The following is a 25,694-nucleotide window of genomic DNA, read 5'->3' as shown; positions in this document are numbered from 1 at the left end:
TTAATTTTTACTGGAGCAATTCATGGGAAGTACCTTTCTAAAGAATTTACTGTTATGTTCTTTTGGTGGCAAAGTCATTTTACAACACTGAATGCAGCTACTGAATACAGTAACCTAAAATCATGACACATTTTTGTTTTTTTTTTGGAACCATAGCCTAATCCATAAATACAGTAGAGTTCACTGTATTGCCAGCTCGCCACATATGGGGACTAGAAAATGTGTTGACAACCCACAACTTAGTAGATTGCTCCATGTCAAAAGGAAAAAAAAAAATCTTATTTTGGGATCCTCAGAGCTGTAAGAATTGTATCACAAAATGATCGCAACAACTGCTTCTTACTTTTCCATTCTACACCTGTCGACATATTTCTTCTCTTTCACTCTGTATTATACATGAATGCTGAAATCAGTTTTACTAGGTCAGCAGGGTAATGGTCAGCTATTTGAGGAAATTTTATGAAGGGACAAAAGAAAATTTTTAAAAATTCATAAAGTAATCCATGCATGTGGACTGCCTTAAGGTACATGAAGGCTATATGTCACATTTAAATAATTGGAAAAATAGAACGTTAAAGCAGAAGAGTCCAAAACAGAGAACGTTAACTGATACTTCAGAGTGCTGTACCCTTTTACCACGATGCTGTGAATCTCAGTCTCTCTCACACAGCTGCTTAATACAATTTTCAAATGTGGTGTCAGAATGTTGCGGACCTAGACCCCATGTGGCAGACCGGATAAATGAAAACCTGGACCAATTAGTGGTAAGAGGTATTAATATTTGTAGATCTGACATATGGAAAAAACCAAATATCAACAGATGATTAAGGGGGAAGCAGTATATAGTAGGACTGTGTATCACCAACGTCACGATACGATATGCATCACGATACTAAAGCCACGATTCGATACGTATCACAATATGGGTCAATTTGAAATTTAAATTCCTTTTGAGCAGAATTTGGTAACAGTAATATCTGTTTATTGTACATTGAATAACCAGTATTATAACAGTTGTGATAACTGAAAAACAATTTTGTTTTTGTCATAAAAAAAAAAAAAAAAAAAAAGTGTTAAATGAAATACAAAAAAAAACTTAGAATTAGCTCTTCCTTCTGCTTTTAAAGTCTCTGCTTCAATAACTTAAATGACAGGTATAGTATCAAATGCTGAAGCATGTCAACAAGGCTCAAGGCCTAAACAAAACTTAAAACGTATTCCATAAAAGCAAAAACTGTAACAAACAACTTAGTTTTCTCAAACACTTCACATTTTTAAACACCTATTTAACATAGTGGCAGGTTATCCATAACATACGACTGGGTTGATCTCGAATTCCAAGCATCGCAGGAAATGGGAAAAACTCTCACTGCAGAAGAGAGAGTGAGCAGAACGTCTCGTTTAACTTCATCATACAACCAGGGAATTGCAGTTTCTGTTAAAAACTGACATGTTGGTATTGCGTAGCATGGTTCACACTCATGAAGCAATTGTCTGAAGCAGTTATTTTTGACAACGCTGTATGGCTGTAAATCCTGACATATGAGGCGCATTAATGCATTTGTTATCTTTTGAGAGCACCAAGACGTGGATGGGAGTTTTGAGGTAAAAGCATCGGGCAACGCTGGCTGCCTCTGAGATGACAGGTGTGTGCTGCTACCTCCTGCGACCAGGGCCGGCTGGTCTGGATGATGTCTTGTTATATACAGAGAGAGGTTCGTCATGTTGCTGCAGTACTTAACTTTTGCTTTGCAGTTCTTGTATATCACATGACTCATGTCTAATGTCTAACTCTCCGGTTTAGTGTAAAACCCAAAATTGTCCCATATTTTTGATTTTACTTTTGTCAGCAGTGGCAAAATCCTCTTATCCATTTTGAATAGTGCGCTGCTGCTAACATTGCTAAAAATCGGCGTCACGTGATAATTCAACAAAGCGTGGTAGAATCGATACGGCAGCAGCTGTATCGATACACGCATCGTCAGGAGTTCATGATGTTGTATCGCTCTATCGATATTCTGAGCACAGCCCTAGTATGCAGTAAAAACACAAGTCTTGGCACAAAGCTGGTCTTTAGGAGAGCAAGGAAATCAGGAAAAATACATATGTCCATCTGTTTAATATAAAAAGTAAATATGTGTAGTCAAAATTGATCTGTAAAGCTAGAGAGGGGAGATGACCATGCTTTTCTTCTCAGACCTTCAAACAATCAACCTTTCTGTTCTTGTCTTGAGAAAGCACCTCTTTCTGATTAGAATTGTTCAGAGCATCAAAGGGGCAAAAGTAGTCAAGGGATATTTAGCTGGCAGTTAGAGGGGTACCAGTCTAGCATTTTCTCTGAAAACTGATTGCTGAGTAACAACAGGGAGCTCAATGAGCCTTTGCCCTACAAAGCAGAGGTTACAGGAGAAAGGTTGTGAGCAATAAGACCTGAACAATCAAGACCTTCATGATCTGTGACAATTAAGTCTGAATACAATTTTAGATTCTGGCTTTAGTTAACTAGATCAACTGCTGTAGTGATAACTGCCTGTTATTTTGCTACAACACTTTAAATGCAAAACATATAAAGGATAGAGGTGCAACAGACCTGAATCAAAGAGAACTGAAATGAGGAAATCCCATCAACATCTCAACTAATTCTGGATCACTCACCACCTGGACAGCAGGTCGCCCCAAGTCTCAAGGATCTTCTCAGCACATTCCTTTGACACATCTCCTGAACCGCTCAGTAAAGGCTCGTCATTGTCTGTGGCAGGAGGGGTACAGAGGGTGGTGACAACACAATACCGATAAGTAAAGTTTCATATGCAGAGGGTAAGGATACAATAGATGATTTTGTCATGAAGAATACATGAGTGACAGATAAGGCACTGGAGGGCTAAGACCCACCTTCCTCTTCATCATCCTCAGGGGGTGAAGGTACCATAGAACCATGGGAGGCAGATGGCAGGATGCTGGGGCTGGCAGTGGTCTTCTTCTTCTCTCTTTCAGACTCACTCTCCAGACTGACAACCTCATACAGTGTATCTGTGTTACTCTTCCGGTCCTTCCTCTCCATCTGGCAAAAAGAGGAAAAGCCTGAAGAAAACATTTCCTTTAATGCTTTTCATGTAGACAGCTAGAGTAGAGGTGCTCAATATAAGCCTCAAAGGGCAGTAAACGGTGCTAGATTTGACAGCTTCAGGATTATGTTTTTCACTGAAGTGATATTTGGACAAAAGGCCACTTAGCGTTTCTGGTTTTTCATTTAAAATTTACTACAAAACCTGTACCATCAACACTACAAGATAAACATTAACATTATGCACAAAGATGAAGTTGAGGGTCAAAGTCAGTGTGTTAACATTATGCCACAGTGTTGAAAATTCAGATTGAAAAGCTGGAATTTCAGAGGAAAAAAACCATACGCTTTCATACCTTTAAGGGATCATCTCACCTGTTTAAGTTTCAGGTAGAAGGTTTCAGTGTAGTTTCGCTTGCTAAAAGGCCAGAAGAGTCTCTCGTTGGGTGAGCAGACTCTAACCCGCGTTTCCAAAAGGAACCGCACTGGCTCTTCAACTTCAGTGATGACTAAATCCACAGCAGTGGTCATGTACATGAACTTATCTGAAGAATACGATTGGGCGTGTCAAGTCAATTGGTGGGTCCTTTAACAATAAAGTATTAAAACTGGCAAAACAAACTGAAGATTGCCTCTATGGGCATACCTCCTGTCACACATGAATTGCATACCTTTTGGGGTCTCCTCATTGACAGACTGAAAGTGAGGTGTGTTGGGATTCCAGCTTCCCGTAATGATATAGGACTTCCCATCAGAGCTCTTCCCCATAGACTCCTTTGGGGTAGTTGAAGAGTGCGGAATTAGAAGTAGAAACAGAGCTGTTGGGGGGACAAGGATGGCGGCAGAACATTCAACTCACCAGATCAAGGAGATGCATGTCACTGTTTCGCACATCTTTACCTGGACTCAGCAGGAGGCCGAAGCACCTGGGATACAGAGAATGCACCTGATGTATCGGGAAAAGTCAAAACCCCGCAGACAAGGTTCAAAAGTATAACAAATGGACAGATACCATATAAAAGGATTTATATCACCATATAAAAGGATTCTATCATTGCATCTATTAAAGATAAACACTGTAGATGGTTAAAGAAAAAAGAAAACAGTTTCCACAAAGTACTGATGCAAGACATGTCTTTACCAATAATGCTTTTTGAGGAAGCTTTGTAAATCTAAATTCAATACACAAGGCTTGTTAAAACAAAAAAGTATTTTAAGGATAAATCCTATTGCCTTAACGACACTGTTTTCCTTTTTTAACAGAGTGGTAATGTTATTTACCATTGTGAAAGTGCTGCTTACTGCACAGATGTAGTTGATTATGAATATTATGAAGTAATTTTGACTAAAATAACTATGTTATCATTGACTAATGCCAAACATGTCAACTACCTCTCAATCTGCAGCTCTTTGTTGGAGGTCTGCTGAACATAGATGACAATCTTCTTATCCATGCCTGGACGTAGCTTAAAGCTCTGCTTATCTTTGTCTTTTGACACAGCACTGCAGTAGTAAAACAGAACATTTCAAATTACTTTTTTCACATTTGCTGTACATTGCATATGCTTTAAAAGAACAATAACTAATATCTTCCTTGCGTATACACTCTGCCCCTAAGCGGTCCACCTGTCTTAGGTCTGTCATGGGGGGTAAAGATATTTAACAAACTTATTTCTTGTTATTTCAATAATTTACTTTGAACAGAGTGCTCAGGAAACTGAGAAAAGAAAACCTTTGTCCTATGTCACTATTTTGTGGATAAAACATCTCTGACAACAGAGGCCCTCAGACTCATTTCATAACATGCAATATATCTTTGCCAAGCTCACAGTTTATACACTGCCATCTAATGGATACCTCATGTCCATCAAAATCCATTTATGGGAAAGTCCACTTCCTAGTTTCACAAACACATGAAAGTACTAAGCTTTACACAGCTATATTATTGTCCATACTACATTATCCTGATTTGACTGGGCACAAATCCGCAAGGAGTATTTCAGAAGCCTCTAAGCTATACTAAAGTGCCAGAAGAATGACATATCAGTTTACACTTGAAGTGCAGGCCATACTTTGAACACATAGCCATTGCCTACTGACATGCTCATGAGTGAACACCTCTTTTCTGAAACGTCCAAAAGTCCCTACAAACTTAATTGCAGCAGCCATCTCTGATCTTTCAGTTCCATAGATGAAAGGTGTAGGAAGCCACAATACCCTCAATAAAAATACTTCTTAGAGAATAGTTCAGCTAAAGAATTTGACTGCTTAATACATTATCAGCTTGGATACAAAAATTTTGGTAACTGTGGTCAACAAACTACAAATGATGTGCCTGACCAAAACAAACAAAACCAAAAACAAAGTAACACAAAAATGTAACCCATTTATGTAGCAGGGTACTTTACTGGAGAAGGCCACCATTCTCCCAGTTAACATGATTTCTTAAAAATACCAAAGCCTGGCTTATATTGTGTATTTTAACAAGTAAGAGTTCTTATTCTCCCGAACAAATTGTGAGCTGGTGGGCAGTCACACCCAGGGCAGGAGCATCATGATGGACAACTCCCAGGGATTTGCCATATTTGAATAATGACAGCCAGCTGCACCCACTTGAAGACAATAAGGGAGATTATAAAGGCAACTGGTTTGAAAACTGGGTGAACGGTATTTTGGATGGTATTGTGGAGGGCATCGTGAAGAAGGCTGTGTGTTTTCATTTTATTTGTTGCTGCCCAAATGGGGCTGTTTTTATAATAAAACAATTTTGGTGAAAAGTCCTGCTGTCCTGTGATTCAGTTCTGCCCTCTGGCCTCCTCTGGCCCACAACCAGTCATTCCATGTATACCAAGTTGTACTCTTGAGTGTTCATAGCTCAATGTTAATTTGCATACATAAATCGGTTTCCACATTTCTGAGTTTAAATATAGCTAAGTTCTATAAGCAGACAAAACAATGGAGCCCTGCCCAGGTTTTAAACCTGAGGCTTGCTAGTCAAGTGTCCTCTACTCAATACTACTAGCTTACATCCTAACTCCATAGAAAACTTAGATCAAAGATCCTAATCAGTTATGGACTTTGTTCTCCCAAGGCCTAAAAATAAGCCTCCTTTGTTTTCAAAACAATTCAGAAGACTGGTGATTCGTGAGGTAAGGGAAACTTTTGTACTTTAACTTCTAAATTGTGTAACCTGTCATACTTAGATTAGAGCAGGAAGTGACACAAAAAGGACCAAGGGTCTGAACTGGAGGTGGGGGTCTCAAGGAATAGCATTGGGGGGATATTGTAAATATCTTACAAACAGGGAGAGACTATATAATCCTCACAAACCCCCCTTTCCTGTCACTTTAATGGATTCCTGTGAAAAAGCACAGCTTTTCTGTCTGAATAAGTCTCTTTGTGGACACCAGGATCAGAAAGAGCTGGGATGGATGACAAATTAGAGGAAGCATGTCTCTTAAGTTCCAAGAAAATTGGGTTCCAGATATTTCATCATTCTTTTCTTTAAACAGACGTTCTTTCCCACAGGTTTAAAAAAAAAAAAAAAAAAAAAAAAAAAAAAAATCTACATAATATTTACTTTGAAAAATGTGCTATATGATTCTAAAATTAAACCAGCTATGATTTGTTAGGGAAAGTATTAGTATGGAGCTGACACAGTGAGTGCTAAAAGCAAGCACACTGAGCCACTATTTTTGGAACAGCATCCTTTGTGCAGTGGTGCCCCCCCCCCCTACCCCCACCACCTCCAAAAACCTACTATTCTCAAGTCTAAGGAACTCACCTGAAGGAACCCTTCCCATCATCTTCTTTGATCTCAAGGCTGACAGTGAAGGTAAAAACGTCACTATCAGGTGTCAGTGGCGGGGGCTGGGCAGCCAAAGGGGCCTTGCTGGCTGACCGCCTGAAAGCCGTGGCAAAGCTGTACAAGATTCGGCTGACCTGCAACGTTAGATGTTTCTGTGTAATTGTGGACACTTTTTTTTTTTTTTTTTTTTTTAAATGTAGTCAGTCTCACTGACACTCTAGGTGATACATTAGCAGAGATCCACTTCCATGCCCACATGCTACAGAGAAACTTCACAGGAAACCACTTCCTCTCTCCCTTTACGGCACAGGACTGTGATGGAGGTCAGGAGAAGGGGACTGGAGTGCATCAGCAAAGAGGAAAATCAGGTAAAGAGATGGGCTTGTGCTGCCATTACCAAAGATCACATTAAGTGTGAGGAGCTCAAGTGATTACCGCAGTCACACTTCCAGATAACATTATAAAAACTTTCCGTTTAGCCATTAGAGATTTGAGTTACACCATGACATATATAAGACATGTATTTTCTAGATATTCCAGTCTGTATAACTGGAAATGATCTCCAAACATGCAATCAGTCCCTGACTGGCATTAGTACATGGATCTAATCTATGCTATTTAACCTGCGGTGCTTAGACTACAGCAGCGTGACACAGGAAGTAACCACCCTCACCAGAAAATGTTACATTACCATATTAGGTCAGGAAGGACACATAAATGAGAAAAGCACCCAGTAAAATGCCCTAGGAATAAGCTTTGCATAATGTGTGCTTCTATCAGCATTACCACTGGTGGGATATACACTGTGAGAAGTTATGCATTAATCCAGTGTGTCCGTGCACCCCCTGCAGTTCAGTGGCAGAATTTCTGCATCCCGCCCCTTACCGCTTCCTGGATTTCACAGCGGAAGACATGGATGCGGAAGATCTCAGCATTAGAGTGGCTCTCTGTGAAGGCAAAGCAGTCACTTTCAGGTGTTCCATCGTGGCCACGCACACAGAAGAGTATTTTATAGATCGGGTAGTTTGCTATTTCCGTGCTCATCTGAGGGTCCAACAACCTGAAATACAAAGGGAAACTCTGTATGAGGACATTGTCCAGGTGGTGACTAGGAAGCCTTAGGCAGGTACTCCAGAAACTCACTACAGACCCATGCCAGGGCTGTGCATCAGCAGAGTGACATGGTAAGAACTCTGTGTGACACAAGAGTGTGAGCCAAGATAGACATCCCAAATGATGCAACCCAAACAGAATCCACCGCAGTTAACATTAATTGCCTCCTATTAATTCCCTCAGTTTTAGCATATAACTTTAAACCTATCATTCAATGTGTAACAGAGCATAATTCTGTTCTCATGAATCTAACAAATTTGAAAACTAGCAATTGTGAGACTCCAAATACCTAGCATTTAATGAAAAACCTTCTCTAACAAGTCTTACTACTGTTACGACTGAAGTTAGTATTACAACTTAGTATGGGTGGGTCGGTGGGCCAGTGGACCTTCTACCAGTGCTATAGCCTCAAAACCAATAAATGTGTGTATACAAGTGAATGTACTAGAGTGGACTGGCATCCCATCCAGGTGCATCCTTCCTTACACCCTTTGCTTCCAGGACTGTCTCTAGAGCATAGCGACATGTTTGGAAGAGTAGCCAATATCAGTGTCCCCTGACTGTATGAGCATTGACACCATTCTCACTCTGTGCTTTGTGGACCAAGGCCATCACAGAAATCTCCCACCTGACGGTCCCCTCAGAGACTCCAGGTACGGAGAGTGTGACGTCCAGGGGCATTTGGCACTGGCCGCGGAGAATGCTAATCATGCGCAGGGCCTCCACCTCACTGCGGGGAGCATTGACGGAGGCACAGCCCAGGTAGGTTAGCTTGCTGAACACCACACTATCCTCATCTGGCACGGGTGTGCTGGGCTCAGAAGAATCATCTGCAGGTATTGAACAGAGCACAATGTCCAGTCATGCATCACACAATGACTAATTACATTTAAAATCCTTCAGTTTATGTGCTATGTCAGGCATGAGCCCTGCTATGAAATCAGCTTTACCATTGGTTTTCCCCTTAGTGACAGAGTGTGCAGAGATGCACCATTTCACCTCAGACATCTAGTGACCCATGAGAAACAGTGGACATTTGGTATAGTGCACATACATGTGTTTACAAAGGTGAAAACAGCATGGAATGTTGCATTAACAAATCTTGTCAAGTTAAATGTTAAAACATAATCTTAGAAACAAATATCAGGTAAGCAGAACAATAAGAAAATATTACTTTAATACATTTTAACCATATTTTTACATACTTAACTAACCATTAATGGCATGGCAAGAATATAACCCCCTGCACATACCTCCCGGCTACAGTCTTCCTCTTACTGAGGATTCAGCTACATGAAAACAGTCAAAACTAAGCACAGAAAAATTTCTACTGAGTCTAAAGAAATCCACTCTCCTTGCCCTGGCAAATAAATGTCTCTCACTCACCCTTGTACAAAAACTCGCCCTCCTTTGTGGACTGGACTGGGAGCAACATGTCCAGTTTGGGCAGAGCACCTGGTGCAGTGGAGCATACCGGTGCAGCCGTAGCCACGGTGGGAGCTCCTGCAGACTCCGCCTGCTCCCCACTACCTGCCTGCTCGGCCACCGACGGGTCCATCAGCACATCCTCTAGCTCCCGCTGAAGCTGCTGCTCACTGCCGTTTCCAACAATCTGAGGAGGTGAATAAACAGAGGGAACGACAAGCAGGCAGAGACCCAGTGTCAAGAAGCAGACCATATCCCACTGCATGCTGCACCCTGAAGCCACACAGTGCAAAATCCAGCACATTTTTGAAAAAAATGGTTAAGTGGTATGATGTGCTCACATGGGGGATAATTTGAGCACCCAATTGCTTCATCTGTGTGATTTGCTAAACTACGACAGCTGGTGAAGAACCTGATTTGCTGTGTGTTTTGTAGAATTTCATGGACAGGCCAAAAATCTTACTGAGGTTCATTGTACTACTGAACTGCTGCCTGTGAATGATCATGTATACTTTGTACATCTGGGAAATCAAATGATGGTGCTTGGCACATAAAGAAAACCAAAAAAGACCAAGAACACATCGTAAGAAACTTTTTGTGAGCTTTACCAGCATACACAGGCAGATATCAAGAACTGCATGTTCAACCATTATGGAATCACTTTAGGTCTTCACTTAAAAAAAAATGCTTTATATGAAACAAGTCATTTCATGTTTGGTCTTGTATACTTAAGTCAACAGAGTAGGCAATGTCCATTATATTTCTACAGCAGCGCAGACAAGTCATCTTAGCTGAACTTTTCACTAGCAAGTTACATGGTTCTCATCTATAAATATATTCATAAAAATGCAAAAAGCAACTAAGAAGCAAAGGTCGGCATATTAAACTAAATCACCCCAAACTAACAACTTAAGGAGCGGGCTTTGCTGTCAAAAATGTTAATGTTGGGCTGGCCTACAGCAGGGGAGGCCTTGAAGCAGTGTGGAGGAACACAACTCAGTCCAGGAACTTCCTGTCCGATTGTGTCTTTGCCCAGATGAGAAGACTGTCAAATGGGCTGCCAGTCAACGGAGAATCAACACAGAGGACAACAGAGCACAGACAATGGCACCACAACAGAAAATAGAGGAGAGAGACTGACCTTAAAGCTGACACCTTCCTCAGAAATTACCTGTGTAACAAATGACACGTTTAGAGACTCCTGTCACATCCCCCTCTTATCTAACTGCATGGGCTGCAGGGAATAAAACGCAGTATCCTGTCCCTTTAGAAAACAAATCAAGACATAAAGGAGATATTCATTTATACTAATGACTTCTTTGTGTTAATCCGGGTAGGAGTCCATTTTTCAATTTTTTCAAAAGTATGAAGGAGGTGGTCTTGGTAAATCATCAGAGGGTTGCCCATCTGGACAATTAAATATTCAGAACACGTTTGTGTGTGCAAGTTTAAAACGTTAAACCTATCAAGACAATGTAAAGCTGTACTGAACACAATCTAGCACCTAAATTGAAAGCACCTCCAGCTCCCTCTTCTGGCAGAAACACACCAGAAGTACAAATGGAACCAACAGCAGATGAATAACAAATATACTTCGGACAAGGAATCAGGAAACGGCCCTTACTAAAAACACCTGACATGTTAACCACTTACTTGCTGGCAGAAGTATATGAAGTTGTTTATTCTTCTGTGCAAGCAGAAATAACTGACATTACACATTTCCACTAAGATTGACGTATCATAGTAATGACCACCTTCATGCTAGTGTTTTACTTGTCAAATGGTGACGTGTTGTATACTTGCATTGTTCCTCTTAGTGTGAAGAACCTGAAATTGTGTGTTGTTCCTTACATTCAGGACAGAAAATCTAACTTTTTTTTTGCTATGTGAATAAGGGACTGAGACTGCACTCCATATAAGAAAGGATGGTGGTAGACCCCAGCCTCCCCTCTCCCATGGGCTGTGTGACATTTTCAAGAGTTATTTATGAATGCCCTCAAAACCTTCATACTAATAAACAATACTGTCATCTGTGGGAAGTCTGTGTGCCTCTATTTAATCCATAGCTTCTGGCTTCCTTATAGTGTCTTATGTGGCTTAATGAATATTACTGCATGACTGAGTGGGTCTCATTGGCACGAAACTGTACACTGCACAGGAAACACTTAATATGGTGAAAAGGAATTACCAACAGAAACAAAGTAAGGTATGGGCAAATCATTTAATACTATAGCACTGGAAATCCTGAAAATGTGCACATCATCTGACAACGATCTGAAATGTAGAATTTTAATTTCTATGTGGCAGAACACCACATATCCTCTTGCGGCTTTTACCATAAATTTGATTTCACTACATTCATATACTGGCCCCTTGAGTGCCTGAGAAACCAGCAATATTGGAAATGTTGCAGAAGCTCCCAACCAGCAGTCCACAAACAATGTACATCTATATTTGCTAGGGGTCATTTAATTAGCTGACACTCTTCTCCAAATCTACTTGCAAAGTTAAGCTACCTACAATTATTTATCCATTTATACAGCTGGGTAATTGCTACTGGAGCAATTTCAGATAAGTACCTTGCTCAAGGGTATTACAGCAGTGCATGGGATTCGAACCTGTGATGTCCTGATCCAAAGGTGGCAGCTTTAATCTTTACACTACCAATTGCAACAACAACTTAGAACATTAAGCTTGTAAACTGATGTAATATTTTCCTGAAGCAGTTCAGGGTAAGTACCTTGCTCAAGAGAATTAGCGCAGGTGGTGGAATTTGAACCTGCTACCTGAGTCCAGAGTTGTCAGCTCTAACCACTACAATTCCTACTACTGTACTTCTTAAGGACTGAAACATACATCCATATTACAGAGTATGCAATGTCATGTGATGATGTCATAATGAGTGCAACTAAACAACTAAAACCAATACTGAAAGAAGAAATCTATAACTCAGGGTATTTTTTCAGCAAAGCCTGGATCAAATCATAGACACTAGTATCTTGCATAAAAATAAAGCCTGTATACATACTGTCACATGTGAAAACATGCCAGCCTCTGCAACAACATAAAGCAGATACACTTATCGAAAGCAGCTCACAAGGCAAACTTAGTTATACAAGTGTTCCAGGATTGGTAGTAAAGGTTACTTTGACCAGAAGACAACAATTGTTAACATGTTACACAAGGCAGACATTCAGTTACAAAGGCCACAGAAAAATCAATCCTCATAGATGATGCTGTGACATAGGGCTATTCAACTACGATCCAGGAGAGCCACATCCAGGAAAACATTGCTTTAGCTTAATATCGCTTAACGTGCTGTGTTAAGAGGGCTTTGTCAAGTCCCTTTCTGAGCTCAATGTTGTAAAAACAGTTAGGAACCCTGCTGGACTTGACCTTCCTGAAGGGAAGAAAAAAGAAAACCCATGCCAAAGACAATGGCAACTGATACAAGAAAAAGAAATGGGCACATGAGTCTACACTGAATACTGTGAGACACTGTCCACTGCGGTACTCTTTTTAAAGAGTAACATATTGTTAACCACTACTAATCATACGTGAAGTTTCAGAAAAACTGCAGAATGAGACGTGCTTTCTGTAATAGATTAACCTGTCAGCATCTATAACATGAGGATCAGAACTAGGGCCCAAACAACCAATCCAGTAATCCCTCATACCATATCAAGGCACAACCTTTACATGAGAAATAGTGTGTACATTACCTGAAAGATTGCAATCCTGAAAATCACTGCTTGCTTCAGCTGTGCTTGGCTGTGTGAACAGCTTAGCATTCCTGGTTGCTAAAGTGTGGCAAACTAAACACTGCTGTGACCCAAGAAGGTAAAGCAGTCATATTGTGTAGTTTGGGAGACACATCCAGGAAAACCAGAATGAGACTGATTGTAGGCTTATAGCTGTGCTGTTAGCTGCAGCCTTAAGAAGCTGTCAGAGGGCCTTCTCTCCTTCCAGCTGGAAAAGTTTTCTACAGGAAGATGTATTCTGCTGGTGTTCTGTAAGAAAGCTTCAAATAAAAAGCTGTGACTTCACCTTATGGTCACTACTGAAAGACTGTCATATCTGTGTAGCATAAACTGGTTGAAAACAGGCTGATTCATTGTGTGATGCATGTCCAAACCCACAGGTGAGAAGCGAAATGAGAAGGCACAATGCTCACAATAAATCAAGGAATAACAAATTGCACTTAGTGACATGGACATTTCATCCCTGTCACTTATTCTTAGGGTTGAATTAAATGCCAGGACTTAAAGCATTAACAAAAGGGGTTTTTGAAATCAAACAACTGAGAGTGAGACATTCAGATAAGAAAGCCAAGATGAATATATAGCATTATTCAGTACACGACCATATAACAAAGTACAAGGGTAGAGTAGGCACGGATGGTATGTTAAGGCTTTTGCAATCAAGGCAAGGAAACAAATGGAGTAACAACCTGTGAATCATAACTAGCACATCTTAAAAATAGACATGAGCATGTGAACTAGGAATACTGTTCTTTCTCTCTTAGAGCAAAAAATTTACAAGAAGAGCATACAAGGAGCAGAGATCATTCTTTAGGATAGTGAGAAACTGACCATTCACACAAAAGTCTGGTCAACCTTTAACTTTCTTGGGGATAAAAGTACATCCTGATTATACCGTAATATGTGCCTTACTTATCTAGCATCTCTCCATACAGGACACTGCATTCTCTTTAAGGGTATAGTTATCTTACTTTATTGTGAATGTGAGTATTTTTCCACTGATGGATTATGTACAGCCGGCCCATCAATTCCACAACGGCATGTGAAAGTTATTCATTATGATGCAAAATTTATAAGACTGGTACAGCTGCCAAGGAGCAGTTACAATTCTAGATAGGAGACAGTTCATCTGTTCAAACAAAGATATACTATGGTTGTACTGAGAGAGTAACATCCTAGAATGTCCTTTCAAAAACAAAAAGGTAAAGACAGACAGAGAAGATACGTTACTGGTTCTGAACTTGAGGGTATCTGGAAACATACTCTCAGATACATGTAGGTTTTTTGGCTGACACTCACGATAAGAAGTCCAAAAAAAAAAAAAAAAAAAAAGTGTTGTTACATGGACCTTATTCCTGCAAATGTTATAAAATCATATATTTCTCAATATTCAAGCAATACTAAAGGATCAGTTTGCAGTGGATACTGGCCTTGCTGGGTGACATGCTTGTTTGAAACAGGCCAGAAATTTATTTTCAATAGTCCAGTGCAGCCATCTGAACAGACAAACCATAAACACATGAAGGCATGGGATGGGCCTGTTGAATGAACTGCGTGAATGGGCATTGTAAACATCTAGGGATATAGGGAAATGATGACACACACATAAACACGAGACCAAGCTAAAAAGAAGGGTGTGGCCAGTGTGTAGTGTCCTAAAAAGAGGGGGAGGTGTGTGTGAAATGAGACAGAATAACACACACCATCCCAAAACTGCTCACAGAAAAGTACCTCCACCTGCCACCCCACAGATTTCTGGACTGTTTTTGGGACTTTATGCCCCCCAAACCCCCACCCCACAGATTCCTGGGCGCTCTTACCTTCAGTCCTGTCTTTTCGTCATCGCTACCGTTATTAGTGGAGGGCGTCTCGTCCCCCTGGCGGGACACCAGCACAAAGTCCTCACTGTTGAGGGTGGAGACCGAGTCGGACGACACGCTAATTTTTCCAACCGAAGCCTTGTCATCCATGACTGCTAAACCATGCGCAGCACATGAATGGAGTTAAGTAATTAAAACCACCTAGAAAACAAAAGCCATAAAAAAAAGACCATTCAGCGGACACTCCTGATATCAAGGAGCTCTACTGGAGTTAAGGTTAGAATACTGGATCTCCACCCATTGCAGGGAAGGGCCTCATTGACTGTGTGTTGGTGGGGTTGGTTATGCAACCTCCAGTTAGGAGCAAAGAGAAGCACTTTTGTTAACAGTGCAGGAGGAGCTGCTGCAGGGTGTGAGGCAAGGAAGCAACAGGGCAGGGCAAAGATCCTCATTTCTGCAGATGTATCTCTCCTTTCAGACAACTGGGTGGTATTCCACAGTCAACACTGAAATGCGATTGAATGTCATGGCAACGCAAAATGAAAGGCCCATGCATGCAGGAGGTGGCGATGGAAATGAGGGAGCTGCTCAATGTGCAGTCGCTTGGACTGGGACTGTATTTGTGTGGACGTGCAACATCCAATATCCTAACCTTAAAGCAATACCATCAGTCAAGTGTGCTTCGTGGTGCAACTTTTTAAAGAGTATCAAGTCAAAATCAAGGCAATAACAGTTAAAGCATAAAAGAACCAACTCATAATACAAAAAAATACATGGAAATCAATGAGTAAAAAGCAAACATTCTAAAGCAAAATTTAAAAAGTGATGACAGCAATCATAAGTAACAATACATGTATTTCTATCCCACGGGCCACCAGTAATCAGTAAACTAACATTTCATTTTTATGTGACTAGACTCAGCAAACATTTTTTTAATTAAATGCACTTCACCTCAAACTTCAAGAATTTTGGTTTTAAATGCATTACATTGAAAATATGCAATAATTTTATAAATTATTTTCTTTTAATAAAAAAGGGCAGTGAACAACATATGGTTATATCAAACTAAGTTGTTATTCACTCAAATGTCCACTGACCAAACCACACCCCTTTATTTCTTTAATAGCAGTACTGCTACTGTTACACAATAATGGGGGAAATACAATAATGACTAACAGGAAGTCTGCAAAGGTACCAATCTTACTAGCTACTAGCTGCTGCTAAATAAATCAGAAATTCAAAATAAATAAAACCAGTGATTGTCACTGCTCAAGCGGTGCAGGGAAGTAGCACATGGTGGGGAACAGGGACATGGAATAAAGATATCAACCCTCAAGCAGGCCACAACACCAACAAGGCTAAACAAGCAAACTTCACTATGCTGGCAGTGCTCCTTCCTTCAAAAGATCATGTTAAACTTTGGAGCTTCCAGCACCCTCGCAATCAGCAAGAGGACGCCAGGGGAGCATGGAAGACCAATGATCTAATATCATGCTACACTCAGGGCAGGAAACAACCAGCCAACCAACCAATTTCAATAACCGCTTGTCCCAAGCGGGGTCGTGACGAGCAAGAGCCTATACCGGAGACAGTGGGTGCATGGCTGGGGGGGAGAGAGACCCTGGACAGGACACCAGTCCATTGCAGGGCCACAACTAGTTACCTAGGCACACAGCCAGGCGAAGGTACCGGAGCAATTGCAGGGCAAGCACGCACCTTGCACCTCTGCAACAAAGACAGCTGGGTGTAAGGAATTGGCCTGAGTGAGTTCTATGAAGTAAGGGTAAGACTGAGATCCCACATGGTGCTGACCTACTTTCCTGCAAGTTTAAGACACTGCCAACTACCCTTCCACCCCCTTCTCTTCACAATACCTGGAAGCCAATACTGGAGAGGGGTACGTGTGGCAAAAAGATCAATGGTCCAACCCATCTTGACCATTCATATGAAAAATGAGCAAACTGGAACAATGCAAAGATTTTGTCATGTAGGAAAGACACAATGCTGCCTTTACATGAAAACACTAGAAAGGACACAATGCCTGGAAAAGTACATTATTTACTGAGAGAGACAGACAGGGATAGAGAGGCGTGCTGGAGCAAAGTGGTGCAAGGAGGAGGGAGAGGAAGAAAGAGATGCCATCCTGCAACAGGGAAAGCAGAGGAGAGAGACACAGTTTTGGCAGCTATCCAAGGCAAGTTCTCGCTGGCTATATATAGAGTCCACAGTGCCTGACCATGCAAAGAAACACATTGGAGGCAATGGGGTACCCAGCAGACACATTACATGCAGCTGTGATATGCACATACTCTGACAGAAGACCTGCAACAGTGGTCTGCAATGCAGTAAAAAGAACACTTGCAGATCCACATTTACACATGTTCGAACGAACTGCAGGAAACCTCGTTTCCTTTACTGTTCACCACACAGGATTTAAATCACTTCTGTCACAAAGACAGGGTGTATTCAAATCCACATGCAATTGCAGACTTGCAGTACCATTAAAGGCAACATGGGGGAAAAAAAAAAGTTGAAATTTATAAAAATATACATGCCTGCCACAAAGCTCTCTTCAGTAAGACAAGTTTAATTGGAAACAACCAACTTGAAAAAAGATTTCAGTAACAGTGATTAAAAAAGAATGGGTTGATAAGTACCTTTTTCACTGTTACAGATAAAACTGGAAGACAAATGTTTAACTTATTTTTTATTCTATGCCAAAACGCAGCAAATTGCATCCGTCCATTTTCAGTAACAATTTCTCCACTTCAGAGTCATGGTGCCTCAAAATCATTCCTGGGAAGCATAGGATGTAAGGCAAGGTACACCCTGGACAGCACAGAGTCCATCACTGGGCACAATCACACAATAAGGTGTCTTTGTGGGAACAAAGAATGAAGACAGGGAGAACATGCAAACTCCACACAGAGCTGGATTCAAACCCAAGCCAAACCCCAAACCCAGGGCCTGTGAAGTTTCAGCACTACCTACTGCCCAGTCCACTTTGATTTACAGATTACTTTAATCAAAGCCGAGAAATTATCAAAACATAAGCAATTTAGGCAATGTATTCACAGCTATGATCAAGGTTTCACAAACTAAAGAATGTAATTAAATATCACTTTATAAATGTATTATATTACATCAGAAAATTATTTTTTTATGGTTCTCCAGTGCATTCTGAGTATATATGTAAGGGAAGGCTTTTTCTTGACCCACTAGAACATGCAGAGTGCTTTGAGTTAGTGTGGCACTTAAATTTGTTACTGAAGTTTCTGACAATCTGAAAATACGGTGTAAAGTAAATTACAGAGTACAGTGGAAGGTAAAGTAATGGACATCTATAAAGTACAGAGGAGCGAAGATTACCTTACGTTTTACGGAGGGTACAGGTTAGGTGTCATCAAGCTGCACTTGACTCACAGCAACCACCAAGTTAAAGGAGGACAAAAAAGTGGTTTTAAACTGCACATCTTTACACCATAGGAGGAAACCCAAACAAACAGGGACAATATGCAAACTCCACACAGGCTGAACCAGATTTGAGCCTATGCCTGAATGGACAACACTGGAGATGTGCCACGTGCACCTCTTTTAATTTACATTTATTCATTTAGCAGATGCTTTTCTCCAAAGCGACGTACATGTCAGAGAAAAATACAAATGTGACAACCATGAGTTTAATATTGTGATAGAAATATAAAAACACCACCTTAATGATTTAAGTTCACTGTGTTCCATGAAATGCATAGAAGCTTAAATGAACTACTGAATAAAAAATTTATAGCAGCAATCTGCAAGTTCTCAGTTTTTATGTACAAAGAGCTTTCAAATATAAATTACTTCCTAATGAACGAACCAAGTGCAGAGTGTGGCTTGAAATGCAGTCCAAGCCAGCGATTAAGTATCACAGTAACTGCCTACAGGCAAGTGTAAACTAGTTAGATGGAGGTACAATGGCTGCAGATGTGATCCTAATCCCCTGAGCACAGCACTGTCACCAACACCACAGACTCTCCAGAGCTCAGCTGGGTTGGTAAGCCCTTTACACACCCTAGCTTCAGATCATGTCCTACATCATCAACATCATAGCCCAGTGGCTCGAAGCCACCCAGAAACCAGGGCTCTATGAATGACACAACTGAGCCAACAAGAGGTTGACAATAAGGTTCAGTAGTAAGACTGAATGAAAGCAACACAGCATGAAAGCATGGCCAAAGTTAAACACACCTAAATAGAGTATACCAAATCCTAGGTGTGAAAGCACCTGAACTATCTAGCTAGTTAATCTGACACTAAACTGCCATTTCCAAATGAAATGAGCTCCAGCAGAGAAAGCAGACAATCTCTTTACCAGACTTCTGTGGCATGGTGATATTTGTATTTACGTATTTCGCTCTCACTTTTCTCAAAAGCAAATTATGATGTTGGACATAACAGCCTGGGTCCTTTGGGTCCAAATGCAGCAGCTCTAACCACAACACAACCTAATGACCTGTATATTGTAATATTTATATTACCTTAGATTATCTTTCCTTATTACACTGTATTGTTATTAAACTAAAAACACACACAGTTGGCACACACAGGGGCAGCAAGCTTGGCCGGGTCCCGCTTTCTGGCGTGTCTGGGGTTTGAGTCCTGCTTGGAGTGTCTTGTGACGGACTGGCGCCCCATCCTGGGTGTGTCCCCTCCCCCTCTAGCCTTGCGCCGTGTTGCTGCGACCCTGCTTGGGACAAGCGGTTTCAGACTGCGTGTGTGTGTTACTGAACTAGCACTTACACACCATCTCCACTGCAGGTAATGTAGAAATCCAAGGCTAGTGCATCCCTGATTCAGTGGACAGGACAGTTACCACATCAATCTGGTGGACAAAGTACATTTAGAAAGCACTTAATTGTGAACTAAATGATATTTACATTACAGTACAACTTACTTTAGATTTTTAAAGAAAACTACTCAAAGGTGTGTAAAAGTCATGCATAATGCCTGCACAGGTAACGTCATCTTCAACATAAGTGAAATAAAGGAACACTTTACATGTTATATGATATGGCGTAGGGTACAAACCATTGTTTGGTTGTTACATGAAACAGAACAGGGTTCATGATGGAAGCAACTGAAACTTTTCACTGCTACTATGTGCCTGTTTTCATGTAGGAAGCATCTCATCACCTATCACATAATCTCACCAAGTGCATTTCAGCCTCATGCTTGCTATGTTCAATGACAGATTCCCTAAAATAGATTCAATGACAGATTCCCTAACGTCCAGGATTGAGTAGAAAAGTGTACTTTCAGAAGGACTTAAACCAGTGGTTAATCAGCTTGTAATTCACAGATGGGAGGAAGGTGCCTTGGTTATACCACATTACATCAGCCCTTCAGACTGTGCATGAGGTCTCAAACCTTTCTCACAGATTGAAAAAGTTTTATGCCATCTCAGTCATGCTCAGAGAGCATGCTGACAACAGAGAAGCATAAGGTTTTACCATGTGGTCAGAGGAACTAAAATGAAAAGTGAAAGATGCTGCAGAAAACAGCAACGTCCACATACTCCTGTCCATATACCGTACCCTGAACAGTTCACAACAAAAATTACTGCTAATGCAGCTCTTCTGGTTACAACTTTCATCCAAACTGCTGGAATGCTGCTAGCAAAATTAAAAAAAAAAATATGTAACTCTGAAAAGATAAGCACAGTAACTGCAATGAGGAATTATATCACTCAGAAGAGATTAATTCTCAAAAATGGCCCCATGTGCTACAGTAGGACAGCATTCAGAGCCATTTTTACATGGAATATTAAAATAAGGGTTTAAATTAAAATGTGTAAATTTACCTTTAAAATTAAGTAATTTGTCACGTACCCAATTTTCCTTCATTAGCTCGTAACTAACTTTATGTCCTTCAACACAGTAAAGGCCCCAAACATGTCATGACCATCTAAGAAAAAATACAGAAACAGGAAGACCTTCAATGTTTTTTTTAGCAGCACAGCAACTTAACATCAAAAACACTGCTATAAGTAGAAGCAACAGGAAACAAACCTGATACAAACTGAATTTTTTCACATTTTTAAAGAGTCCACTTTCCCCACATGCAGGCACTCACATACACACAGGATGGAGCTTAACACCAGTTCACACAAACACTGCACACTGTTCAGTGCTGCAGTCCATAATAACTGCCTTGTGAAGCTGTGAACCTGTTACTGCCTGCAGAAGTGTAAGCCAATGTCAGAAAGGGCTGATGGAGGAGAACAGCCAAAAGGCAAACTTATTTTTCTCCAGACACTGAAGGCTTTGCTTCTGCAGCACCCTTAGGATGAACGATGTACAGCGCTGGCAGGTGGTCCAGAAAGTCTCACACCTGCATCTGTAACCTAACAGACACCACTTAACTACAACAGTTGGTCTTGCACTAAACAGCTGAGTGACCAAGTCAGCAGTGAGTGCTTTGAATTTTCATCACAGCCAGTTTTATTAAGAGAGGTGGCATTACATTAAAGTCCAACAAAAGTTAGTCAACTATATAACCTGACAATGAAAAACAAAACATACTAAAATCAGCACAGTAAGTCTATCAATACTAAAGGCTAACTAAAGACAAAACTTTAAAAAAAGTAAATCTTCAACAAATTACCAAAAAAAAAAAAAAAAAAAAAAAAAAAAAAATTTCAGACACAGGAAAGATAAAGGAGAGGTCTACAGACTCCAGGTATAAGGAAATTTCTGTGGAGGACTGGCTCATTTGAGTTGTAAATGCCTCTTTTTATTTGTCTGTACACTCGTGCAATTTCCTTTGGAATGAATGGTTTCTATATCCATCTACAGTGGTGCTTGAAAGTTTGTGAACCCTTTATAAATTTCTCTGTTTCTGCATAAATATGACCTAAAATGTAATCAGATTTTCATGCAAGTTCTAAAATTAGACAGAGAACCCAATTAAACAAATAAGATAAAAACATTATACTTGTTCCTTTATTTATTGAGGAAAATGATCCAATGTTACATATCTGTGTGAGGCAAAATATGTAAACCTCCACTTTCAAAAACTGCTGTGACCCTCATGTGCAGCAATAACTGCAACTAAGTTACTGTTTCCAGTAACTGTTGGCCAGTCCTGCAAAATCAGCTTGGAGGAATTGCAGCCCATTCCCTCCTTACAGAACAACTTCAACGCAAGGATGTTGGTGGGCTTCCTCACAATTTAGGGTAATTACCTTGCTCAAGGGCACTACAGCTAGAGGTGAGGCTTTAACTTGCTACCTTTGGGTCCAAAGACAGTAGCTTTAACCACTACACTACCAGCTGCCCCCCTGTTTTAGGTCATATGTATGTAGAAAAGGGTTCACAAACTTTCAGTGACAAATGTATAAAGATGGCCAGAGCTTCTCAGACTAGCTCCTAGAGAAAGGCACACAGTATGCACAGGTGGAGTAATGTGCATCTACCCAAACTTCAAACAGCAAGTTCAGTGAAAGGGAAGAGCACAGCTCAGGTGAGGAAGTGAAGTATAACACTGTGGGAATCACCATTTTCTCATTTTTTTAGATAACCATGCTGAAGCCAACGAAAACTTGACTAACGTCTGCACGTCCTTTAACACACCATTCTCACAAAAGTCCAAGTCAAAGTAAAATTTACACACAAGACAGTACCTGTTCAGGAAAATCAAGAATTGCAAATTATCATTATTAATTTGACTACACAGGTACACGGGTTTGTTTCATCCACTGTCAGAAAGACAATGGTATTGCTTCAGTGCCAGGAAGACTTTGGCAAGGAAGAGCAGAGCAACACATTCTTGCTAAGCAGGTAGGTCAGGTGACTTGCTTCCCACCACGGTTCTACTCAAGGTGTGCCAACTACAAAAGGTCAGTTGCCAAATACTACTGTCTTAGAGACAGGAACCATTCACCTAGTCCATGATTTAGATGACACACAGTGCCACAAAAAAAATACACGAATGCAACAATGTCAGCAACCTTGTCGGATAGACCTGTTGTTGCTGCCAGTTTAGCAAATGTGAAGAACACGTTCTCCAAAAGTGGGGGGACACTACATTAGAACGTATTCAGGTCTGCCGAGTGCTCAGCATTGTTACTTATATCAGAGGTACTCAGCGTCCCCTCTATGGCCTCCTACACCAAATAAATGCTTCCTATCCAAGGCCAAGAATGATTGTGCTTGCAAATATTTACACATGTTCTATTTGAGCAAGGGTATGGGTGTGATGGGAAAATAATCTTTAGGAACTAATCCAGATATGCAAAACAGTAGGTTTTACTGTTACTCTGAGAACAATTTTGTTTTTTTTGATGTATTTATTTTTTCTCTTATGAATCGTTCATATTAGCAGACATTAAAATACTGTTGTTTTATACTTACAAATTCAATTTTTATTCAGCTAATGTCCCCCCCCCCCCAAAGTGACATGCAATGTTACTACTTACATTTACATTTATTCATTTAGCAGACACTTTTCTCCAAAGCAACATACATCTCATACTTACAACAATTTGCCCATTTACACAGCTGGATTATTTTCACTGCCACAAATCGGTTAGCACCTTACTCACAGGTACAACAGCAGCAGCATTCTAACAATATTAGAATGAAACCACCAGTTTGGAGTTTCTTTCACTGATCAGAAAAATGACAGGCAACTGGTAGCATAGTGGTGAGAGCTCCTGCCTTTGGACCCTAAGGCCACAGTTTCAAATCCCACTTCCAGCATTTGAAACCCATAAAATGATCCAACTGCATAAATAGGTAAAATAACTGTAAGCAGCTACACATATCATAAGTCACTTAAAAGCATCAGCTAAATTAATAACCCTAAGCATAATATTATTAACAGGCAGTGCATAACATACTTGTGTACTCCTGGAACATTCCAATCGCTAATCAGCAGTGCATGACACAATTACCGTAGACATTCACACAAATAAAAAATCCCAGTAATCATCTGCAATAATCACATAAGCAATAGGGCAGCAGACAACACCGGAGGTACTCACAGTGGATGTTAACCAAAGTGACAAGTATTGTGCATCATGCATAGGATCCTCTTGTGACAATCAGTGGTAAACAGGTAGTGCACTTCATGTCAGGTATTTTACCTCGGATGATCTCACCACTACTGCAGGAGCAGAAGGCAGTGCACGTTTGTAGCCGGGCTACTTTTTTACCTGTAATAACCACAGCAGAAAAAGTGGACGGGGTCTACACCTTGATGGGACACATAGGTGTACAAGGAGTGACAGTCACAGCACAGAGAACTGAACCCCACACTCACTCAGCGACAAAGAGTCGAAAGACGCGGGTCATGCGGTGCACGCGCAGTCGTTCATCCTTTCTTTAGCTACTAGTTTTAGCTTCCGACGAACTCAGTCCGCTACCTGCACTGCTCAGCACAGCCAAAAAAACCAGTGCAGGACACCAAGTTTATTCAGCAGATGGGTATTACGCCCAAACTTACGGTTGCTTTTTTTTTTAATTTTGAGATGCCGCTGCGAAAACTAGGTGTTGAAAAACTGAAAATGTCACACCCGTGCTGTGCGGGCAGCTGTGCTGAGGTAAAAAAAAAAAAAAAAAAAAACGGCGGACGCGGCGACTCTCTCTCTGCTCTGGCGGCTCTCCAACCCAGAAACGCTGTATTATGACACAAAACAACGCTTGAGGTCGCGTTTTTAAACACAGAACATCTTAACAAATCAACCAGGTGTCCGCATTTTTGCCGCTTACTTGTAACTTCACTTGAAAAACAAATGAAAAAGAAGAAACTGACCGAGCGCAAGCGCGACAGGCCCGAGGGGAACCTCGCATTTAAACTGCAGATTATAGATCGATGAAAACATTTTAGTTGTAGATATTTGTAATTATTTCTAACGGGAAATACACTTTGCAGCGGTTATACGCTCAGTCACCGCCCGGAGATATGACGGAGGGGCCTACTTACTCTGCGAGCCCCCATGATTTTTCCCTCTTCTTACATATTGCCAATATGTTTAGCAATGCATTTAAACTTTGCGCCTGAACAATCTTATCCCTGCATAAAAGCTTTAACGACTTAAGCATCCTACCTGATTCCTGTATACTTTTTAATTCCAGAAAGGGTTGTCATAACGTTGCACTACATACAGTGACTGATAGAGAAGCTGTAAACACAAGCTGAGGCCGTCGGCTGGCCAGTACGCATGCGCTGACCTTGGCCGCGGGGGGGATGTTTGCAGTCAGCGCATGCGCACTGGCCGACTCGACAATTGAAATGTTTCCCCCTTACTTATAACAACCTCTCTACGTTTTCATCATAGATACGAATATTTCAAACATTATGGATGCAATATTTCTCCGTTTTCACCTATTTGTGCAGTAGGAACCAAGTTTAACGTGGAAAAGTTCTTTATTTTTTAGGTCAAGGGACAGGTTACATGTTCAGAAATAAGACAATCTTTGTTTCTTGAACTGCTTGAGCTACTGTAGTTTGTTTTTTTTTTTTTTAAATAGCTGCCCGGGTCACTTGGGACGTGTTGCCATATTTAGACTGTATATATTCAGTATCCCAGGAAACCCAAGGTTTTTCTTATATGATTTTTTAATTTTCTAATATGTAGACCTTGGCTGTTGAAAATGTTCTAAAATGATCAATCCAAACTTGGCTCAGTTGGAATTGAACTGTGGAAAGATCATGTGATT

The 25,694-nt window shown here is 40.7% G+C and overlaps 1 protein-coding gene across 5 annotated transcripts in view; it reads right to left on the bottom strand.

Moving 5' to 3' along the window:
• rabgap1 (RAB GTPase activating protein 1) overlaps positions 1 to 25,184 on the bottom strand; it is a 67,477-nt gene extending 42,293 nt beyond the window's left edge. The window contains exons 1-14 of one of the 5 annotated variants that reach the window (XM_029252787.1): positions 25,082 to 25,184; positions 24,017 to 24,187; positions 14,992 to 15,192; positions 10,552 to 10,581; positions 9,372 to 9,597; positions 8,614 to 8,815; positions 7,758 to 7,932; positions 6,849 to 7,006; positions 4,457 to 4,567; positions 3,924 to 3,990; positions 3,736 to 3,838; positions 3,440 to 3,609; positions 2,893 to 3,061; positions 2,656 to 2,749 (exon numbers count right to left, since the gene is read on the bottom strand). In XM_029252787.1, coding sequence (XP_029108620.1) covers positions 2,656 to 2,749; positions 2,893 to 3,061; positions 3,440 to 3,609; positions 3,736 to 3,838; positions 3,924 to 3,990; positions 4,457 to 4,567; positions 6,849 to 7,006; positions 7,758 to 7,932; positions 8,614 to 8,815; positions 9,372 to 9,597; positions 10,552 to 10,581; positions 14,992 to 15,141 — 1,655 coding nt within the window. In that variant the 5' untranslated portion in view covers positions 15,142 to 15,192; positions 24,017 to 24,187; positions 25,082 to 25,184. The remainder of the gene's footprint in view (positions 1 to 2,655; positions 2,750 to 2,892; positions 3,062 to 3,439; positions 3,610 to 3,735; positions 3,839 to 3,923; positions 3,991 to 4,456; positions 4,568 to 6,848; positions 7,007 to 7,757; positions 7,933 to 8,613; positions 8,816 to 9,371; positions 9,598 to 10,551; positions 10,582 to 14,991; positions 15,193 to 24,016; positions 24,188 to 25,081) is intronic. The other 4 variants (XM_029252786.1, XM_029252788.1, XM_029252789.1 and 1 more) reach the window with 4 other exon arrangements.
• Between the last annotated feature and the right edge of the window lie 510 nt (positions 25,185 to 25,694).

The sequence above is a fragment of the Scleropages formosus genome, chromosome 6 (assembly GCF_900964775.1).
Source record: "Scleropages formosus chromosome 6, fSclFor1.1, whole genome shotgun sequence".
Taxonomy (NCBI): Eukaryota; Metazoa; Chordata; class Actinopteri; order Osteoglossiformes; family Osteoglossidae; genus Scleropages; species Scleropages formosus.
This window is presented reverse-complemented; position numbering and strand designations above follow the sequence as displayed.